The sequence below is a fragment of the Gobio gobio genome (assembly GCF_949357685.1).
Source record: "Gobio gobio genome assembly, chromosome: 2".
NCBI lineage: Eukaryota > Metazoa > Chordata > Actinopteri > Cypriniformes > Gobionidae > Gobio > Gobio gobio.
Genome location: NC_137098.1, coordinates 57436980 through 57460773, shown reverse-complemented (window position 1 = coordinate 57460773; position 23794 = coordinate 57436980). Strand labels below are relative to the sequence as shown.

The 23794-nt window shown below is 37.4% G+C and overlaps 1 protein-coding gene across 1 annotated transcript in view; it reads right to left on the bottom strand.

Moving 5' to 3' along the window:
• Positions 1-6999: 6999 nt before the first annotated feature.
• ntrk3b (neurotrophic tyrosine kinase, receptor, type 3b) overlaps positions 7000-23794 on the bottom strand; it is a 190113-nt gene continuing 173318 nt past the window's right edge. Inside the window, exons 15-16 of the mRNA XM_079802197.1 lie at positions 17150-17308; positions 7000-8421 (exon numbers count right to left, since the gene is read on the bottom strand). Coding sequence (XP_079658323.1) covers positions 8236-8421; positions 17150-17308 — 345 coding nt within the window. The 3' untranslated portion in view covers positions 7000-8235. The remainder of the gene's footprint in view (positions 8422-17149; positions 17309-23794) is intronic.

The following is a 23794-nucleotide window of genomic DNA, read 5'->3' as shown; positions in this document are numbered from 1 at the left end:
TCAATCTTGATATTGTCTTTTCCTGTCACACTTAGTCAAATATTCTGAATCCCCACATATTTTAATTTCTTGTAAAAACGTCAGTTTGACTGTTTAGAAGTTGCATACTGGCCCAAGCAAAAGATCTGCCTCCAATTGGTGCCTTAAAGGGTTCATTCACCCAAAAAATGAAAATTAGCCCATGATTTACTCGCCCTCAAATCATCCTTGGTGTATATGACATTCTTCCTTCAGACGAATACAATCAGAGTTGTAAATGTCCTGGCTAATCCAAGCTTTATATGGCAGTGAATTGTTGCTTCATTTTTGAAGTCCATAAAAGTGCATCTATCCATCATAAAACTGCTCCACACGCCTCCGTCATACGCTGGAACGCTAGTCTCTCTTGAACACTCGTATGTTAGTTAGCACAGTTAGCCATTCACTGCCATTATAAAGCCTGAAAGAGCCAGGACTTTTTAAAATATAACAATGAAGAACGTCAAATACACCTAGGATGTATTTTTAGATGAACTATCCCTTTAATATTGGCTTCATACATGTCATTCTTTCATGAATACTAAAGTAGAATAATGACTAAAAGGTATTACAGTCCACATTTTGTTGCGCTTGTGAAGGCAATAGGGAATGTACAGGGGTTGGACTGGACAATGAAACTGAAACAAAGCTGGTTTTAGAGCACAATAATTTATTAGTATTGTTTAGGACCTCCTTTTGAGGGCAAACAGCATCAGTTCGTCTTGGGAATGACAGATACAAGTCCTTCACAGTGGCCAGAGAGACTTTGAGCCATTCCTCTTCCATAAAAGTGGCCAGGTCACTATGTGATGCTGGTGGAGGAAAACGTTTTCTGACTTGCTCCTCCCAAATACCCCAAAGTAGCTAAAAAAATATTTAGATCTGCTGATTGTGCGGGCCATGTGAGATGTTCAACTTCACTTTCATGTTCATCAAACCATTGTGTCACAAGTCTTGCTCTTTGTATTGGTGCATTATAATGCTGATAACCAACTTCAGGGTACAATGTTTGAACCTTTAGGTACACATGATCCTCCAGAATTGTTTGGTAGTCCTTGGCACATTAAGCACAGTAGGAAATGCCATGATATTGCAGCCGAAACCTTCAATGATCCATCCCGTGTTTCACTTTGTGCAGCAACAGTCTAGGTGTGAAGCCTCTTTGGGGCTTCTCCACACCGTAACTCCCACGGATGTGGGAAAGACAGTGAAGGTGGCTCATCAGAGAACAATACATGTTTGACATTGTCCCCAGCCCAAGATTTGCATTGTTGGTACTATTAAAACTGACATCTGGCATTGGTACAAGTGACCAAAGGTGTGGCTTTAGCAACCCGACCATGAAAATTGACTCTGTGGACTCTGTAGGAACAGTTTTGGTGGAAACAGGAGAGTCGAGGTGCACATTTTATTCTGCTGTGAGTTAGGCAGCTGTGATTTTATATTTTTTGGATACAATCCAGGTTAGTACCTTGACATCCCTTTCAGAAAGCTTCCTCTCGTGTAGACAGTTACACCTGTTGGATGTGGTCCATCCTATATGTGGTGGTATGCCGACATTACCCTGGATACCATAGCTCTCGAAACACCACAAAGACTTGTTGTCCTGGTCACAGATGAACCAGCGAGACGCACACCAACAATTTGTCCTATTTTGAACTTTGATATGTCTCCCATCATGTTGTGTGGATTGCAATGTTTTATGTACAGCTGTGCTATTGCTCTGCTAAATCAACCTTCACACTCAGCCCTTACTGGTGGAATGTAAAATCAGTGAAGTTTGGCCACCAGACCGCGCTTATACAGGTGCTAGTCATATAATTAGAATATCATCAAAAAGTTGATTTATTTCACAAATTCCATTCAAAAAGTGAAACTATTCATTTATTACACACAGACTGATATATTTCAAATGTTTATTTCTTTTAATTTTGATGATTATAACTGACAACAAAATCCCAAATTCAGTATCTCAGAAAATTTTAATATTACTTAAGACCAATACAAAGAAAGGATTTTTAGAAATCTTGGCCAACTGAAAAGTATGAACATGAAAAGTATGAGCATGTACAGCACTCAATACTTAGTTGGGGCTCCTTTTGCCTGAATTACTGCAGCAATGCGGCGTGGCATGGAGTCGATCAGTCACTGGCACTGCTCAAGTGTTATGAGAACCCTGGTTGCTCTGATAGTGGCCTTCAGCTCTTCTGCATTGTTGGGTCTGGCATATCGCATCTTCCTCTTCATAATAGCCCATAGATTTTCTATGGGGTTAAGGTCAGGCGAGTTTGCTGGTCAATTAAGAACAGGGATACCATGGTCCTTAAACCAGGTACTGGTTGCTTTGGCACTGTGTGCAGGTGCCAAGTCCTGTTGGAAAAGGAAATCTGCATCTCCATAAAGTTGGTCAGCAGCAGGAAGCATGAAGTGCTCTAAAACATCCTAGTATACGGCTGCGTTGGCCTTGGACCTCAGAAAACACAGCGGACCAACACCAGCAGATGACATGGCACCCCAAACCATCACCGACTGTGGAAACTTTACACTGGACCTCAAGCAACGTGGATTGTGTGCCTCTCCTCTCTTCCTCCAGACTCTGGGACCCTGATTTCCAAAGGAAATTCAAAATGTACTTTCATCAGAGAACATAACTTTGGACCACTCAGCAGCAGTCCAGTCCTTTTTGTCTTTAGTCCAGGCGAGACGCTTCTGATGCTGTCTGTTGTTCAAGAGTGGCTTGACACAAGGAATGCGACAGCTGAAACCCATGTCTTGCATACGTCTGTTAGAGTCCACTCTTTGTGAATCTCCCCCACATTTTTGAATGGGTTTTGTTTCACAAGCCTCTCCAGGGTGCGGTTATCCCTATTGCTTGTGCACTTTTTCTACCACATCTTTTCCTTCCCTTCGCCTCTCTATTAATGTGCTTGGACACAGAGCTCTGTGAACAGCCAGCCTCTTTTGCAATGACCTTTTGTGTCTTGCCCTCCTTGTGCAAGGTGTCAATGGTTGTCTTTTGGACAACTGTCAAGTCAACAGTCTTCCCCATGATTGTGTAGCCAACAGAACTAGACTGAGAGACCATTTAAAGGCCTTTGCAGGTGTTTTGAGTTCATAAGCTGATTAGAGTGTGGCACCAGGTGTCTTCAATATTGAACCTTTTCACAATATTCTAATTTTCTGAGATACTGAATGTGGGATTTTCCTATAGTTGTCAGTTATAATCATCAAAATTAAAAGAAATAAACATTTGAAATATATCAGTCTGTGTGTAATGAATGAATATAATGTACAAGTTTAACTTTTTGAATGGAATTATTGAAATAAATCAACTTCTATCAATCAAAATCAAAATATTAAATCAAATATTCTAATTATATGACCAGCTCATGTATAGGCATGAAACCTCCAACACTATACTGGTCAGTGTTTCAGTTTCATTGTCCAACCCTTGCAGGTTTACAGCTCAGTCTATGCACCCTTGAGTTTCACAATATTCCCCGAAAGCCCCCCTCTATTATTATAACACCATTGACAGGCAACATCTTCATCTGCCTGAAGCAATCACATCTATCTAAGCTTGAGTGGCTCATACACACAGAGTTCTAGTTAGGGGTAGAGTACCAAATGCTATCACTTTAAAAGCCATACGGTCATTATTTGTGATGGAGAAATTATACAGTGGCCAGAGTAATCTATAGTTGTCCAAAAAAAAAGAAAAACCTGTGATGCTTGAATGATTTCAAAACCAGGATGCTATATTTGCAGACTAAGCCCTTTGGGCAACCACAAATCTTTTCTTCATCGTTTAATTTGTACATTGTCATGCTCCTTCTCTATTTTCCATGTCCATGCATGAAATGTCCAGGTCATATTTCACCTAAAATAAATAAATATTTTCTTTATGCAAAACATAAACATTTAGTATTTACAGTTTTTCTCAGTTGCTTTGGTACGTTTCTCAGATCACAACTGAAATTCTCAAAATGACTTGTTCAACCTCCACATCATCAAGTTACTTGTGCACATCATAAAAAAAACAACTGAAAAAAAAACCCAACTTGAACAAATTGCAAATGCTTTGGTAAAGTCATGCAATTGATTATGTGCAAATGTCTGCTGTTTCCTACATTATTAATTGCTTATGTATTATGCTTATGCAAAATGTATTATACTGGGTCTCGTGGAATAATCTTACCCCTCAAAACATATTAGCATTAGTTCCTTGGATAAGTCAATAAATGGTATAAACCAAAATGGTTAAAGAATTTTGTGTGTGTGTGTGTGTGTATCCTGAATTGATGAATTGCGGGGGAGAATTTTTTATTTCAGCACTGAAGGGAAATGTAAAGGGGCTACATCAACCTATGATCAACCAGTTCCCTAAAATAGCTCAGAGATGCATCTCATGAACCTTCATTTGGCAAGCATATACAGCTCTGTAAAAAATTAAGAGACCACTTAACATACTTAATTTTTATAACCACTTAATTTTTTCCCCCAGAGCTATAGTCAGATGACAACACAGTGTTACAATTTCTTAGAATGGAAGAACAACTTGGAAACAAACAGGGTCAACAAGCGGGAAGAAGAAGAGGAGTAAGAATGTGTAGTGGAAGGCTACAGAGGCAAAACAGTGGAAGAGGTAGAAGAGGCCAAGATTGTAGACATGTTTCTGGTGAAATAAGGGCCACTATTGTGGACCATGTTCTCAATCATGACCTTATGGTTGAGGCGTACAGCTGAATGTTATAGGAGAACAACCGTGTCCTCAATCATTCAAACGTTTGTAGAACAGAAGAGTCATGTAATGCTATATTACAGTAGTCCACTTGCATTTTACACTAAACAGTAAATATACTTTATAGAGACATATAAAACACAATGCGGCATACACCGATTAGGCATAACATTATGATTGTGTTGGTCCCCCTTTTGCTGCCAAAACAGCCGTCAAGGCATGGACTCCACTTGACCCCTGAAGGTGTGCTATGGTACCTGGCACCAAGATGTTAGCAGCAGATCCTTTAAGTCCTGTAATTTGAGAGGTGGGGCCTCCATGGATCGGACTTGTTTGTTCAGCACATCCCACAGATGCTCAATTGGACTGAGATCTGGGGAATTTGGAGGCCAAGTCAACACCTCAAACTCATTGTTGTGCTCCTCAAACCATTCCTGAACCATTTTTTGCTTTATGGCAGGGCGCATTATCCTGCTAAAAGGGTGTATGCCACAATTCTTAGGTAGGTGGTACGTATCAAAGTTACATGGATGGCAGGACCCAAGGTTTCTCAGCAGAACATTGCCCAATGCATCACACTGCCAAAAGTGACATGCTTTTGCAGGTAATCCATTGTGTGTTGCTGTGTGTAGGCTACTAATTGTTTTAAGAAATGCACTGACTGGTTTGCAAATCTTAAGGATGTTTCAAGAAATGTACCAAAGCAACTGAGAAAAACTGTGAAACCTTAAGATGCTGAAAATGAACTCAATATTGATAATTTGCATTGTGACATTTTCATGACAAGCAGATATTCCTAATAAATTCGCATTAAATGAGATACTGTATCATTAAAGATTAAATTAGATACTGAATACATTAATCAATATAACATACTACCATGATTTACGTAAACAATAAGGTACGAGATGATTGCTGTATGATAAATAACCTTCAGCCGTGACTTCACGATACAGCACTGGCCTACCTTATTGCTTTTATACAACGGTTACCACACAATGCAAATATTAAAGCCAAAAAATATGTATCAATGCAACTTTCATAAAGTAAAATCAATAAAAGCCTTCCTTACGCAGGAAAAACGATAGTCCCTGACCGTCAACAGCAACAGAAGTTACATTTTTACGCCGTTAGATGGCGGCAAAGACCGTCTTTATGAGTGAGTCACACAGTAGCGAAAAGAGACTTTTACATTGAAATGACTAAAATTTGTGAACGGAACAAGACGCAACCATAGACTGTTCTAAAAACGACGTCAGTGTCAGGTCAGCACGGAAAATCACGGATTTTATGAACGTAGGACTGACTTGAAGGAAATGCATACGTTACTGTAAATGCAGGTAATACACTCGCTCACTCGCTCTTCTTTCTCACAATACTCTACTCTACTCTACACAATACAGTTAGCTTTAATGAACAATAATAAATGAGAACAAACTTACATCGCCAGGACTGGTTGTTAAGGGTGTTGTGATAGAGGTCATAGCCGTGTTTTATTGTGAATAAAAACACAGCTATTGACCAATCAGAATTAAGGACTGGAACTGTTTTATAAAAATGCATATTGAATATAGTCCACGTTATATTAATGAGAATTGGAGTTACATGTGCTTAATTGACATGAAATACTTGTCATTTTTGAGTGAAATATGACCTTGGCATGTTTCTAGATAAGTTAAATTGCCTGGATTGCTAAAGCAGTGTTGACAGTATAATGAAATCTAGTAATTGCACAATTTGCAACATTATATTTATAGCATAATCATTTTTCTATCACAGGCATATTTTACATCGAATGGTTTAATCATGTGATTGTGGTTAATTGTTCAGCCTGACAGCTTTTGTGAATGGCCTCAATTTAAACATGAATAAACTAAATGCACTACTGAATACATTATATGATTTGCCCATTCTACATATTTTAAAATGTCTGTTTTATTACCAGGAATTCTATTATTAAAATCTTTGAAAGAAATGGCCACATTAAAACATGTTCGGACCCACAGGCCTTTTCCTCAGATAACTGCTAGCCAGCAAGGCACTACATCAGTTGTGTGGACCAACCAAGGCTGTTTTTCACACTTCCCCTTGCTCATGCATGGTGGCTACAACCAATTCCTCTCTACTTTGCCCCGAGAGCAGAAGTCAGGGCATATCCAGCCGTCACAATGAATTTCATGACAGTGTCTATATTATGCCACAAATCTGCCTAAACACAACAAACAGAAAACACTTAATTTGACAAGGTTCTGATATTTATTTAATACTTAATCTAAACATACATTTGAATATGTCGTTTGCAAATATCTGTGGTACTGCAAAGAGGCAAGAGAATCCGTTGACATCGAAATCCTGCTGTCAACAAGATTTGGTGTCGCATCGACAAACATCTCAGAGAAACAGCCCCTGGAATAACATAGAACTGTTTAGCTACAGACAACAACATGAAATCGTTAACTTTAGATGCGATGGCATTTAGCAAACGCTATGAAGATTGCGAAACATTAATTCAAACAGGTGTCATTTTAGGATCTCAGTGACATCGGACCTGCAGTTTAGTTCTTGTTTTACCACATTCAGTTTTGGTGATCAGAAAAGTACGGCAGCATGGTTACAGACCGTGACAATATTAGAGACCCTGTATTAATAATGAGCCGCCGAGTGCTCATTTTAAGATACTGTGTGATATTTATGTTCTCTCCTGGCTGACCCTTCCTAAAGAGTAAGTCACAAAATAACCCTTGTGTCAAAAAAGAAACCGAAACACATAAAAATAAGTTAACAGGTTGACAAGAATATAAATGTACAGTATATACAATCACATACGATGAAAATATATCAACGCTTTAGTGTTCTAAAGGTTCCAATTTGCCCGCTTAAGAGCTATAGATCATCAAATCAAAGTTGCAGGAACAGAAAAATAAAGGAGAAAGATGCTGACCGCAGCAGGGGGAAAATAATCAAAACGTAATAAGGCTTTCCTCGCGATATCCCAGCTGTTAAAGCGGAGCAGAACCAAAGAGCAGCCGTCTCGAAAAGATAATATATCAACAGCACTAAACATGACAGGCACCCATACTTTACCTTCAAAATGAAACAAAATAAATAAAAATATATTCATATATGTGTATATATGCTTATAAAATGAAACACTGAAAATCATTTCTCAAACACAGTGCCGCCACCTCGAAGGCAACATTCTGCTTTCGCCGCCACTTTTTAGGAAACGTTTTTTTGTCTTTGTAGAATAATTCTGTACACTATATACTGTACCAGTAAACAAAATGTAAAAGTTTGTTTTTAAATATTTTTTAACTTTTTTATGTATACCCAGTGTATTGAAAAAAGTGTTGCAGGCACTTAAAGTCCATCTCCGACGTGTTGGTGTTTTTACAGTGGAGCGCCGACGCGGGAAAAGGGCTTGTTTGGTTATTCCTGGATTGTGTTGGATTCTGGTGAGAGATGTTGCACCAGTCTCAGCCAAGGATGTCCAAGTAGACAGGCGTGGCTTTTCCCAGAGCGTAAAGGACTTTCTGAATGTCTTTGATGTTCAGTCGTTGTTGTGGCTCTCTTTGCCAGCAGCCTAACATGAGGTCGTACACCTCCTTAGGACACAGGCGAGGCCTGTCTAGAACCCGACCTTGGGTAATGCATTCAATGACCTGCAAAAAAGAGAGAGACGGAAATGAGCAAATGGGTGGAATTGCAATTTGTTTATGCTATTTCTCGTGCAGAGTCAAATATAAGTAATGTTGCACATTACTCATTGTTTGAGCATCCCAACCAGCCCGATGCAGCAAAATCGGATGAAACGAGGTGAGATTTTTGAGACTCTGTTTGTACCATACCCATAATTCACTCACAAACAATAAACTCCCAATAGAGTTGCTGTTAAGCCGGGTTCACGCTGTTTAGCCATGATTCAAAAACTTTGTGAATCCTAAAAGATTCCTAGGCCAAAATCCAGTGTTCGCTGACAGCCAATTAATGACCATTGCGATCAACTTTTACCTCTGACGAAATTCTGCCAGTGTCAGAAGTCCTGCAGTGTGGCTTCTCTTACCATAACAGTCAAATCAAAAACCAATAGGAGCAGTGAAGCGCAGAACTTGATGATGCAATTAGTGAGAGAGCAACAAACCACCACTTGCTCCACACACACGTCTTTGTTTCCCCCAGTTTTCTTTTCAAGAAAAGCCATGATCAAAATGATTAATGACAAGTGAGATCCTACAGTGTGATGTGGCTTACAGCTGGGATCATGTTTGTACAGACTGACAAGCAACAGTCATAAAGGACGATTATAAATCGTGCAGTGTGTGCCCAGCTTTAGCTTATAGTGCAATAAAATACATAGCATACATATACACTACTGTTCAAAAGGTCACTCTTTTGCTCCCCAAGACTGCATTTATCGTATCAAAAATATGATAATTTTATTACAATATACAATAACTATTTTATATTTTAATATATAATTTTTTTTTAAATGTATTCCTGTGATCAAAGCTGAATTTTAAGCATCATTACTCCAGTCTTCAGTGTCACATGATCCTTCAGAAATCATTCTAATATGCTTATTTGATGCTCAATACACATTTCTGATTATTATCAATGTTGAAAACAGTTGTGATGCTTAAGTTTTTTTTTGTGGAAACTGATGCATTTTTTTTTTCAGGATTCTTCGATGAATAGAAAGTTCAACATTATTCATTTCTACTGTAACATTGTTAATGTCTACTAATTTTAAATTCTATCACATTTTTTTTCATGAGACATGAGAACGTGCTGTATGTCAGTGTCTTGTCTGTGTGGGTGCGTCTCAATCAGATCCCTAGTTGTGCCAGTCTCGTGCACACATCGAGTTCTCTTTCGCTCTTGAACAAACAATAACAACAACACAGAGAATGTTGCCAAAATGCCAGTTTTGTCGAGTATTAAATGAACTTGTGAGAAAATGAGATGCGCGTGACAGCGCGTCAGATCCGCGTCATGTTCGGCAGTGTCCGATCTTAAAGTGACAGCAGCACTGATGATGTCTGTCATTTAATGTTCATCAAAGAACAATGGTAACAGAGAAAAGATGATTAATTTATTATTTATGCAGTTAAGCAAGGTGTTAGATAACTATTAAATTTCTGTATATGTCTAACAGGGAAGGCCACTAGTAAATATAACATTTATTATAGTTGGTTTATTTAAAGATTGTTTTAAGTTCAATTAAATTAAAAGTTGTTTTTTTAAAGCCTAATAAATGTTGAAATTGGGAGCTTTCACTTATACTGTAATGTAATGTAATTGATGTTCCATAGAGACATTAGTATCAGTGATACTGGCCTTCATTCATAAAAAAGATACCATTACAACACATATTCAAAATATGCTGTTTTTAAATTGTTTCTGCATTAATTTGGAGAGTAACTGAAATTATTACAATATCAAAATATTAAAAACTCCAAAAATATTTAAAACTTGCGATTAATTACAGAAAACCATGCGATTAGTTACTTTTTTAATCGATTCCCAGTAATATAAATATATATACACACACACACACACACACACACACACACACACACACACTAGGGATGAAACGATTACCGGTTTCACGATAAAATTTAGTGACGGTTAGTAATATCGTATAAAATTTTATTATCATTAAAACCGCGTGTGATTATCACGGTTGTGAAAACTCGCGGTAAATCTTGTCCAGTCAGCGTCAGTCTGGCGCACCGCTGTTTTCTGAATGAGGAGAAATGGCAGAAGGCAGTGACAGCACTCGGGGGATTGTTCTGCCTTCTAAAAGGACCAAATCTGAGGCGTGGTCATATTTTGGCTTTTACAAAAGTCCTGAGGGAAACTTAATCTAAGATGGTCACCCTGTCTGCAAACATGCCAGAAGAAAGTCGCTGTAATAGGGGAAAACACTTCAAAACTACGAACGCAAGGCAAGTGGACTTTGACCTCAATACCAAACCTACGTCTGGGAAATAATAACGTGAAGCGAACGAACAAATTCAGACAAGACTAGGGTGACATTTAAGGGATAATAATCAGGGTTTGACATTAACAACCGCCATTTGCGAGTGTAACGTTATTTCGGCTGCACACTATAGTCACTCTGGCTGTTGAACTTATAATAGTCTTCTCAAAAGCCATCTGTTATAATCGCGTTGCGCATTATAAGCACTTACACGTGCTTCTATTGAGTTTATGAATGCAATATCTCATAATCAGAGGCGTTCAGATTAGCGGAGTTTTGTTCGGAGCGCGCGCCGCTCTCACACGCTGAAATCTGCACTCAAAGCAGAGATAAACGTGTGCTGTACGCAGGAGATTCATTCATCATACAGTGGATGACTGTTTTTGTTCTATTTCAGCAGCGAAAATGGTTTTAAAAAAACACAGCAGAACCACAGCGCATCTGATATGACTGGCATAACGCAGGCGAATTTAGGGACCGTCTGTAAAGTTACATACAACATTGGTAACGTTATACACGTTTCAAACTTCAATAGCATTTGAAGAGAATGACAGTCATAAAAAGACTGTAAAGTGTTCATTTAGGTGTCAGGTATGATGCACACATTTTGATATTTAATAAAATAAACTGTCAAATCATATGGAAATATGGATATGCATTATTTCACTAGGATACTGTTTGGGCTCTAACACAAAATATGCTAGATTTAAATGTGTCTGATAGAACACTGATGAGAATATTGCTTGGGAATATATTTACAGTGATAATATTAGAGATTATATTTACGACAAATTATTATTATTTATGCATTAGAGCTGCACTGTAAGCAATTGCTGTAAATTTACAGCCAATTTGCAACATTAAAATACTGTTTTCATGTTAAACAGTTTAGTACTGTAGTTAGCAATGCTTTGGGGGTTGCTTAACTTGGAGCAACAGGACTGAGGCCCTAAACAGTATGCTGATGTTTTAAATTACAGGATACTACAGTATTTTTTGGAAACTGAGTGTTCACTGGGGAATTTGGAGCACGGTCAGATGTTTGATACAACGTTAGTCTTTTAAATTGAGGCTACTGCTTTTGGTCAATTTTCTTTAAAAAATACAGAAATAATTTTGCCATTGCCATTAACTCCTGGAGGGACTTCAGGAACCTTCATTTGGATAGGAGATTTTCCAGAAGAGGACGCACAATTTAGATGACGTGCTGCACATCATTGAGTGTCCTTTATCAACATCCATCGGGTCTTGCATCTACAAATTAAACGGTAATTAAAATCTTATTCCTATTGCCAAGAATGTTTGATATCAAACTGATGCTCAGGAGCTTGTCTTGCTAGGGATTTGAACATGTCATTTAACAGTGAGGCTTAGATTTGAATAGCCAAAACATTATTACTTTTGGGTAGTTTTTTTGTTTAATTTTGGTAACATTTGCAGTAGAACTCCCCAAGATCTGTAAAAATAAAATTGTTACCCTTTAAATTTTGAATGCCGAATCTATTTAGCAGTTTGACTGTAGGTACTTCATAAGCCTATTCGCCTCTAGGTTACTCTCCCCTAGTGTTTACTCATTGACCTTTTATAATTTTTCTTCTTAAAATCTTATTATGGTAAGCATAATGTATTTGTTCCCTACAGGTGTCTGCCACTACATATTCAACCTTCAGTATCAAGATGCGCAGGCAGCCTGTGCTTTGGAATTCATTCAGAGGTAAAACCCCTTCATTACTTGTCATAATTATATGGATATATACAACTAAATTAAATTAAATTAAAATGTTTGTATTTTTTGGTGTAAAATGGTATTAGTACTGTACATTTCAAGCCACAGCACACACACACACCTACACCTAGACACGCACGCACGCATGCACACAGACACACACACACACACACACACACACACACACACACACACACACACACACACACACACACACACTCTGGATATTTAGTTGGACTATAGGCTTTATTATAATTCTATTTGATGTCACTTCTATATGTCATTCAAGTCCACTCTATTTGTGCAATGAAGAAAGACAAAAAAAGACATTTAATTTAATGTACACAAAACAGTATGTTGTTGCAACCCTACTCTGATCTTAGACTATTTTGATTTCAGGCGCTTTATTGGTATAAATCCAGCGAGAGGGACAAAGGCCAAAAGGGGCAAGGTTGTCTCCAAGAAGAAAGGTGTGATCGTCCTGAAGAAGTCTTCTGCAGTCAATATACACGTCGCCATGCTACTGAACAATCTCTTTGACTTTGAATGGAACTTCATATAGATCGGTGAGCTCTTTAATCTCGCTCTCTTTGTTTTGACAGTCTTGCCAAATTAAGCCACAAAAGAACTGGTATTATTAACTTTATAAGAATTAGCCTGGAGTGTATACTGTACATTCCTGATGTTATAGTTTATTTATTATTATGATTGTTTTTTGTTGTTTGACAGTGGCAACACTGGAGTAATGCTGCAGAGAGGAACAGCTGCTACTAAAGTGATAGTCATCTCTCCTGGATCCATAATGTAAAAACACAAACCTACCTCAAAGGACTATTTTAAGAGGTAAAAATACAAGCCTACCTCAGAGGACAATTTGAAGAGGTAACCTAAAATGAAATGAACCCTAAATGTTTTTATTGATGCATACTGTCAAAATGTTCTACTGTACTTTAATAGTTTCAAAATGGCCTTAATGCACATTTTCAAAATGTTACTTCTTAAGTTTGTTTTCCAAATGTTGCCAATTCTGCTAAATGAAAGTATGTTTTTACAGACAGCAGAGAATACATTGCAGATTACATATGAAAATCTTCTAAATTGACTTTTAATCTAACTCACAGGACTATTTTAAGAGGAAAAACATGAGCCTGTGGGCTTTTTTTCCCCAAAAACGTGCCAACGATGCTTGTATGCTGAATGTTCTTGCTCATATAATCAAAAAGGTCTTAATGTTCCTTAAATAGTCTTAATAGTGACTTAAAAGTCTTCAAACTTATGTCTTAAATAATTTTTTTTTAACTATCTAGTCAACCCTTCCCGTTTGGTTAGGGTTAAGATCAGTCTCTGACGAGCAATTTAAGAATTTAAAGGGTTAGTTCACTCAAAAATGAAAATGACCCCATGATTTACTCACCCTCAAGTCATCCTAGGTGTATATGACATTCTTCTTTCAGACGAATACAATCAGAGTTATATTAAACATGTCCTGCTCTTCCAAGCTTTATAATGGCAGTGATTTTTCAGTTTTTTAAGTCCATAAAAGTGCATCTGTTCGTCATATAACTGCTCCACACAGCTCCAGGGGGTTAATAAAGGGCTTCTGAAGTGAATCAATGCATTTGTGTAAGAAAAATATCCATATTTAAAACTTTATATATAAATGTAAATTATCTAGCTTCCGGCCAATCGTCTTCTGTTTTTTCAACTAATGGGAAAAGTGTTGTGCCTCTCGCAATTCAAAATGCTTACGCTACATCTAACACCAGTTACGTTTGTCAGACATAGCGTAAGCATTATGAAATGAAATGAAGAATCTGAAAGAAGAATGTCATATACACCTAGGATGACTTGAGAGTGAGTAAATCATGGGCTAATTTTCATTTTTGGGTGAACTAACCCTTTAAGTTTATTGCCATAGTCTAAAGCAGACACTAGGCTGTTTCTGTTTGCTACTAGAAATCTCTTCTTTGATGTTTATTTTCTTCTATTTTTTTTGTTTTTGTATTCATGTTGACATTGACATTGCTCTTTGGAATAAAGGTATTTGATTTTGAAGTTTGTATTCCTTATTTTGCATAATATTCACAATAATGCATATCTTAAGCAATTAGCCCCAAGAATAATAAAGTTAATTGCTATCAATATTGAATGATATGAAACTGTTAAATCTATTGTATTTCTAATACAGTAAAAAAAAAAAAATGCAGCATATTTCTGATTATTTGGAAATTATTTGGAAATTGACCTTCTCACATATTATGTGCCTGTCTACAATAAACTGTGAGAAGTTAAAGTAACAACCTAAACAATATTATTGTAATTTCCAAATACTCACAGAAATATGCTGCATTTAAATCATTTAACAGTGCGACTACATTGTGAACAGTGTGAAATCATTTAACAGTGCGACTACAGAAATATACTGTATTTCTGGTTTACAGACTACTACTGTAAAGTCATTTTACGTATGATTACCGTAAAAATTACGGTATATTGCTGGCGTCTTTGCTGCCAGCTCTTTACTGTAAATCATAGAAATACAGAAATATACTGTTTTCCTGGTTTACAGACTACTACCGTAAAGTCATTTTACGTATGATTACCGTAAAAATTACGGTATACTGCTGGCGTCTCTGCTGCCAGCTCTTTACTGTTATTTTACAGGGACATTTTTTACAGTGTGCAACTAACGATTATTTTTTCTGTCGACTAATCTAACGATTATTTTTTCGATTAGTCGACTAATCTAACGATTATTTTTCCGGATTAATCTTATGATTCTTTTTTACTGATTATTGTACTTCAAAGAGGGTAGTGAATTTGTATATTATTTTAACATGAAATCAATGAATGATGACAATATTAATTGTATTTCAGGAAGGGTAGTGTACATAGTAGGCTATGCCATTTTATAAAGAAATATATGAACACAAGAAGCTTTTTAAACATAATATATAATGATACTATTCATCATAAAATGTATACAGAGTAGGCCTAATTAGGAAAAGTTGTTTACTATAGTAGTTGAGTATGATTTACTTATTGATTTGTGTCAATAGTAAACGAAAATGCACTTGTATTTATCTGCAAAAGGTTCACATACAGGAGCTTTCAGCATAGTTTTAATATAGTATAACTAGTTGTCTATTTTGAAGATACATGTGCATAAACAACGACTAAAGCTGCCAGAAGTTTTAGCCCAAACTTCAAAGACACATTTAAATGATTAAAGCTAGAGGCATATCTTAACTTTAATGTTACTTTAATCATGCAAACTACCTATATACAGCATGTTATTATGCATATGTGTTTGGGACAGAGCGGAACCAGGTCGCATTAACAGGAGATATATGCAGCCCATAATAAATAAAAGCACGAGACGTACTGGGGTCGGAGAAGAACCCCGGAAAATGTGACCGTCTGTTGCAATACACGCGCCACGGTTCAGCTGCGCGAGAGAACACTGGCAGCAGGGTTGCCAGGTTTACACAACAAAACCCACCCATTCGTTACTCAAAACTAGTCCAAAACAAGCCCAATCGCGTTTCGGGGAGGTTCTCTGGTAAACATCAAGTTCGGGGGGTTAAATATGTGTGTTTTTTTGCAGGGCTGCCGGCTAAAATTCTCATTCCCGGGGCTAAATATCACATAATTGGGATCGCTTCAACCCGCGGACATGAGACACAGCCCGCGGCAACAGTGTAGAAGTAGCCCAATTCCGCGGGAAAAAACGGGACTTGGCAACACTGACTGGCAGTGTGAAAGCTCACGCTCTCCACGCGCACAGCACCTGCTCTGCCACCGCGCGCAATGTGAAACCGGCATTAGAGCGAACAAAGCACAGTTTTATTCGGCTTCTGTTTAAAGTACTCCCACACTTTTGAATGTCGCGGTCTGGCTTTATATGATAAATGATCATTTTCACTATGCCCGGGAGCAGAAGCTGCCATTATTCTAGATCTTCTGTTCCATTCTAGAACGTAAATAATGTGCCGCCGACGCGTCGACGCATTTCACGCACGTCGACGTATTTTCGTAGTCGACGTCATCGACGACGTCGACGCGTCGTTGCAGCCCTATTATGCATTATGCGTTGCTATTGATGACGGCCATTAAGGAAGGAAATCCCACAGAATCTAGCTTAAAAAAGTGCTTAGAGCTGCTTTAGTTATTTGTTGTTTGTTGATTTTCAAATATAAAACTTGTTGAAATGTTTTAAGTGTGTGCATCTGTTCTTTTTGAACACTTTCATTTCGTTTGAACAAAACCGTGATAATATTGATAACCGTGATAATTAGGGTCACTATAATCGTGATGTTAAATTTCCATACCGTTTCATCCCTAACACACACACACACAATATGTTTTTCACTATATTTGTCATGTCAATGCATTATTGGATTGACAAATCCATAAGAAAGGAATATACAATACTGCTTTAGACTTTGGACTGTTTGGAACAGCCCTTGTGTCTGGAGTGCTCTTATGATGTCTCAATACTCTCTATGTAGATGGCTCACAAGGTTTTCAAACGGAACGGTTTGTGTGGCGAGATGTGAGCTGCTGATCTGATCTCTGACAGCATGACACCCCTCCTGTAGAGATCACACTCACATTCTAAAAATGTCATATTCACACTGACATTCTAATAATGGCTCCTTTTCGCTTTGTCAACCTTTACCTCATTATTGGATAACTGAAACCATGGCTGTTTCCCATAGGTGAAGATCTCCCACATAATGACTCCAAAGCTCCATACATCACTCTCTGTGGAGAACTTCCTGTACATGATGCTCTCCGGAGGCATCCAGCGTATGGGCAGCATGGTGTGACCTCCCACCTAAGAAGACAGATTACACATCAAGCGTTGCTCACAAACATCTTGCGTGGTATGGATGACATTTTCCTTTTTATGTAAACAAGTGAACAGTTTAGCCTCCTAGTTTAACTCTAACTGGTTAGGAAAAGCTCTTTTGATGAACTAAAACAAGATGCATATGCAACGTCACTATTAAAGAATGACCTAGGTAAATATAAATTCTATATTTTAAGGTTTAGATTGATGCATGTTCTGCTTTTGAAGACCCTAATAGATAAATGCACTGTGAATTGCATAATCAGTGTGCTCTGGGAGATCATGTGCTTGAATGGTTTTAGAGGATGACTTTGAAAAAAACAAAACAGCATTACAACAGAGTTGCAATTCGTCACAACATAAAAGTTTAGATGAATTGTTATGTATTACCAGTTGCTGTGCATATTTTCAGTAAGTTCCAGTATGCACTTTTGAGTAGAAGAGAGACACTTTTGTGTGTGTGTGTGTGTGTTAGAGGCAGTGCAATACACAGTCCCTAATGAGGGCATGATAGAGCACATACACCTACTATACAAGAATGAACATTAAATATACACTACATTCAAAAGTTTGGGATCAGTAAGTTGTTTGAAATTAATACTTTTATTTAACAAGGATGCATTAAATTGCTCAAAAGTGACAGTTCATTTGACATTATTAAAGAAATTTTGTCTTTGACACTTTCTATTCAAGTATTCTGGAAAAAAAAAATCACTGTTTTCAAGAATATTGCACAGAACAACTGTTTTTGCTCGATACATGAGTAACATTGGTTCTGATTAACAATTGCGACTTTATATCACACTATTCTGACTTTATAATTCGCCATTGTGACTATATCACGCAATTCTGACTTTATAACTCACAATTGCGACTTTATATCATGCAATTCTGAGAAAAAAAGAATTGCGAGATGTAAATTCACAATTGCAACAAAAAAATTTGGAATTGTGAGATTTTTTTTATTTTTGATTCGGTGGCAGAAACAAGCTTCCATAGTTTTGTCGATTTCAAATATCAACAGTGTTTTTCAGAAATCGCTTACTGCACCTTTAACCCCCTTAGACCAGCTCCCTAGTGGTGTGAGAACTCCAAAATAAGCGACTACACACTATATAGAAATTTAGGACACACATTCTGCCAATTCTCAGTCATGTTTCTACTCCATTTGGGTTTTGAAAACGTAGGTTCACTCTAATTTTTCCTCGGCTCGCGTCGCCTTTATCGCCACAATTTCAAGGTCGCCTTTGTATCACGCTCCATATACATTCATATATATTATGTAAATGATTTTAAACAAAAAGGTGTAGGTAAATACTTTTTTTTATTTGAAGCACAATTATACTGTATTTAAAAATAAAAATCTTTTTTAAAGTGCTTCACTGAGCTGCCAAACTAAAACATTTTAAGCAACATAAAACATTTCAAAATAGAAAGTGAGTGATTGTCTACTGTAGACAATCTCACACACACTCCTTCGTGGAAATGTCTGTGTCACCGTCGATCATAAATTACGTGTATGTGGAATTTGCGATGGCAACAGTCATCTTTTTTTTAATGTGTCTGCAATTACCCAAATAAATTGGGCACATGCAACGTCATTGCTGTACGTCGGGTTCACGTCTAATCCATTTATCTTCATCAGAATAATTTAGGCAGCTCTTCTTTTGCGATGTTATCGGCGACGTTGAATTTTATTATAATCTCTGATTGTTCTGAGGGCCTGATAGCTGCTGCCTGCCGCTGAAATGCAGCCGGGAAAGGGGCCACTTTAGTCACACACTTATCGCGGCATGAATAGTTTTTTTTAATATTGTGCTTTTTCAGCTTTGTTGCTTTTTCAGGGCTTGGCATGTTAACGGGGATTGAGGAGACTGGTGGCTGAAGTAGCTCCATATCTGGGCTGTTGTCGGAGCATTGACCAGGGAGAGTGTTGGGGGGAACAGGCCTACTTTTCGTAAAGAAAAAAACTCTCTATGGGTCAATTTCTTTTCATTGTTGTCGTCTGTTTTCTTGCGTTTATTTTGCTGATGCTGATTGCCGTAACTGATTCTCTGGTGCTCAGGTTCAATCACAGTGTAGGCCTACAGGAATATCTGGACCACAGCCAATCAGAGGCAAAGACCTGCCCCATCTCTGTCTCTGATTGGTTTAGACCACGATATGATCCAAACATTTTGACAGTTATGTCAAAGGAGAACAAACGTTCGTGGAGAGGCATCGGATGTGAGGATGTTAGGTGCACCGGTGCGACCTATGAAAAATTTGAGTTGCACCCTTACAAATTTCCATTGCACTCTAGAGCCCTGATTGACTATATTTGTACCAAGTTTAGACTGGTTATATTTTTGCGACCCAATTTTGTAGGTTTTCAAGCAAAGCTTCATCTTTCCAAGTGCCATTTTTATTTTGGACATTAAAAATATAAAATATGGCAAAAGTTAAAGCTAAATTTGCACAAAATTTTTAAATATGAACAGTAAAAACAAAATTATTTTAATCATGGTGCGTTTCGCAGAGCATTAAATATATTAGGGGTGTAACGGTACACAAAACTGACGGTTCGGTACGTACCTCGGTTTTGAAGTCTCGGTACGGGTTCGGTACAGCAGTTTTGCAAAATTGCTCTTTATTTATTTTAATTAAACAGTGGTTTACTGGAAAAAAAATAGTCTGTCCTTAAATAAATTAAATTATAACTAAAAGTTTCTTAAAGATAATGCTGTAAACTACAGAGGGAGCCCTTACTTGTACATTATATCACTATAATATTAAAGGACAGAGGCCAAACTACTAGCCTAAATTCAGTTGCTATTTATTTTTAGATATAATAATCAACACTCAAATAACAGTAGGCTACCCAAACATGTCAACTTCACATAAGGCAATTTTTGCATTAACTTCTAAATCTAATTGTAAAATAGTTTTTTTCTCTAATTCGTTGTTGAGATATAATAATTTGTACACAGTGGCTGTCATTTTCATGAACATACACTACATACACATACACAAATAATCAAGACTTCAGTAACAGGTTCAGAGTAGAATATAATGAATATATAGGCTAATATAGGTCACATATTTAGCGAAAGAGTTGATTTCTCTAGTGAACTAACAGCTGTGGACACTGAATGACTTCTGTGAAGCTGCGTGACATTGTTCTCAAGCTGTTTTAATATTGACGTCTTTCTGCTGTTGAAACACTGATTAAGTGATTAGGCCACATATGATGCGTTTCAGTAAGTTGTAATGTATCTTTAACATACCTTAAGATATTGATTCATGTTTATTCTTTAGGAAGAGATGATCGATCGCGTTCACAGATGATTGCTGTCACACACGTGCCGCGCGCCTATTCAGTCACGTCACATTAAAGAGCATCAAAACGGAATTTATGATTTGAATTTCGTGATAAAATGAACTGGATACTTAATATGTTCGTGTCGTGTGGGAACTAGGATTGAAGTGAGCCGACTGTAAACTGTTAAAGATTGCATTCGGAAACCGTAAAACCGATTGCACCGAACCGAAAGCCCTGTACCGAAAAGGTTCGGTACGAATACGTGTATTGTTACACTCCTATATATATATTTACATATGCCTCCGTGCAAAATTTTGGTGTCGGTAAAATATTCTTTGAAAAGAAGCATCTTATTATCATTGACAATGTTGAAAACAAACAGTTTTCAGGCATTCCCTCCCTCTAACACCTCTGCAGAACTGGAAAGTTGTTCTAATATTAACACAGGTCCAAAAGCTTGCACCTGATCGTAACCCTTCTTTTTCCAATAATAATCCTCTAACTCTTTGGTAATATCTCAGCCATCTCTCTTCCTACAGTCTTTCTACAAATGTATTGTGGTGCTCCATAAATCGGTCAGATCCACTTTCTCCAGTTACTTCTCCAATTTACACAGCCAAGACTATGTACAAACTCCAATATTTTTTTCAGCACACACACACACACACACACACACACACACACACACACACACACACACACACACACACACACACACACACACACACACACACACACACACACACACACACACACACACACACACACACACACACACACACACACACACACACACACACACACACACACACACACACACACACACACACACAGAGCATGCATCTATCAAATATTCACAAATGCCTTTGTTTGGGTGTTGATTACAATTTTCAAAAGGTGCAGTAAGCAAAATCATTTGACCCATTAATACCAACAGTTACTATTGCTAGACTAATTGGGACTAGTCACAGCACTTGCCCTATTGTTGGTTTGATTGCTTCTATTGTTCTCCTCATTTGTAAGTTGCTTTGAATGACTGAATGTAAATGTAAATTGCTTACTTTTACTGCAGCCATAGTTGACAGACCATCTGAGAGGTCCTTAATGAAAGCAACAGACAGAAAGTTTCTTCTTCACAACACATGTGAGACTTAAAAACAATAAGACTTAAAAACAATACATTGCAGCTCATTGATTATCCCGACCCACTCTGTAAAACGTTGTGATGTGAGAATGTAACAAATAAACAGAACAAATCCTTTGTATTATTAAAGCAAATAATATATTGATATTATTAGCTTTAATAATGATCTCATGTCCTTGATTAAGCCCTCTGCTTGTTGAGCCAAATTGACTAAACAATAATGCATTAATTGTGCATGCACTCAGCTTCGATTAAAATGGCTTACTCTCAAATCTATTTCTTATTCACGTCAATTCCACTACATTCATCATGTTGTGCGGGCATGAAATGCCTGTGAAGAAGACTGCTGGGTATTGCTGGAGCCCTTCCAGCTCAGCTTGGAATTCTCTTTGTAATTGCTATTCCCTCTGTTGTGTGCCGTTACATTGATCTTACTTCCGGCTGGCAGAGAACAGACTAATGAATGTCTACCGCCACATTAGAAATTAGCCAAGTAGGTTCCTGTGACTACTGTCCACCGCATATAGTCAATATCTTATCGGAATCCTTGCAGCCTGCGCTCTGTAAATGTCTGAGTCTGTTTATTTGTATTTTTGCTGCTCTTATTGCAAGCGCTAGTCAGGAGAGGAGGCGAAATGATGGGGTGAACAGGAAGTTCTCAATGCGGTAACTCAACCTGCTAATTCAAGAGAGTAATCAACCAAAAAGGGTCTTGAAGTTACTCTGCAACAAGACATATTAGCATCACGTTGGTGAATTGTGTAGTGACATTTCATAAAGCAATGACACGCGAAATCAAACGTTTGTACTGTATCTGGGTGTGGTTGTGTGTGTCCATGAACAAAAAGATGACAGACGGGCTATATATACTGTTACAGATATCCAGTGGAGTACTTTATCACAGTAATCATTGCTCTACTTTGTATTTCTTCTGACATATTCTCTTTTATGAAAATCCGGCAAACTAGTGATGTAGTTAAATAAAAAGCTGCATTATACAAATCCTTCTCATATCAGTTCATTGCAGTACCCTGCAGTGAAAGCATCTCATTTGTGATATTAGATTTTTTTTTTTGTATGAAGCAAAGTAAAAGGGTTTCAGATGACTGTACATCTGAAAGTGTGGCTAATTAAAAACATCAATATGTTCCGTCAACCCTTGAAATCAGCAAGTTTTATCTACAAAGACCTCTAAAAAGTCAGTGTCTTGCAACCATTTTGAGGTTGACTTTTAAATTCAAATTTCATACATTCAAAATTCTTTTACATTTAAATTCATACATGTATCTCTGCATAATTAGTAGTTCAAATGGTATTTGTCACACCTATTTAGTCATTTGTTCATTTAGTTTCATTGTCATGGACTTTTAGTTTGTTTGTCATTTATTTCCTGTCGTCTTTGTTCACTTTTCCCGCTCTCATCAGTTACCATGGCATTTCATTTGATCATCACACCTGTTAGCCTTTTAGTTCATTATCATTGTATACTTTAGTTCCTGGCCGTTTCTCAATACCAAGTACGCAAACGTCGGACTTGCGTCCTTGGTAGTTTGGACTTGCCAAGTTCGACTTAGGAGAACGAACTCCCGAGGATGGGAGGACACAAGTCCGGTAATTCTACAAAGGGAACAGCAGCGTTCTTGATAGCGTCATTCAGCTCGCTCTGGCTACTCCGGTTATCTCTGTATGTATGTTTTAGGCTACAATAAAACAAAATGTGTTATAAAACACCACTTTCATGCCATGCCTCTTTTCATTTTCATTTAAAAAAACATAGGCTACTAATAGCCACAAAAATGTGGTTCAGGCAATGCATGTATTGATTATATTCACTGCGTTTATAACAAAACTAAATATAAAACACAACCCTGCCTCTTTTCGTTTACATTTAAAAAATATTAAACTTAATAGATGGTTCAATAAGTGTGTATATATATGATTATCTTCACTGTAATACAATTTAATATGAGATAAAACACAACCTTGTCCTTTTTGTTAAATGTCAGTTTTGATGATCAATAATAGC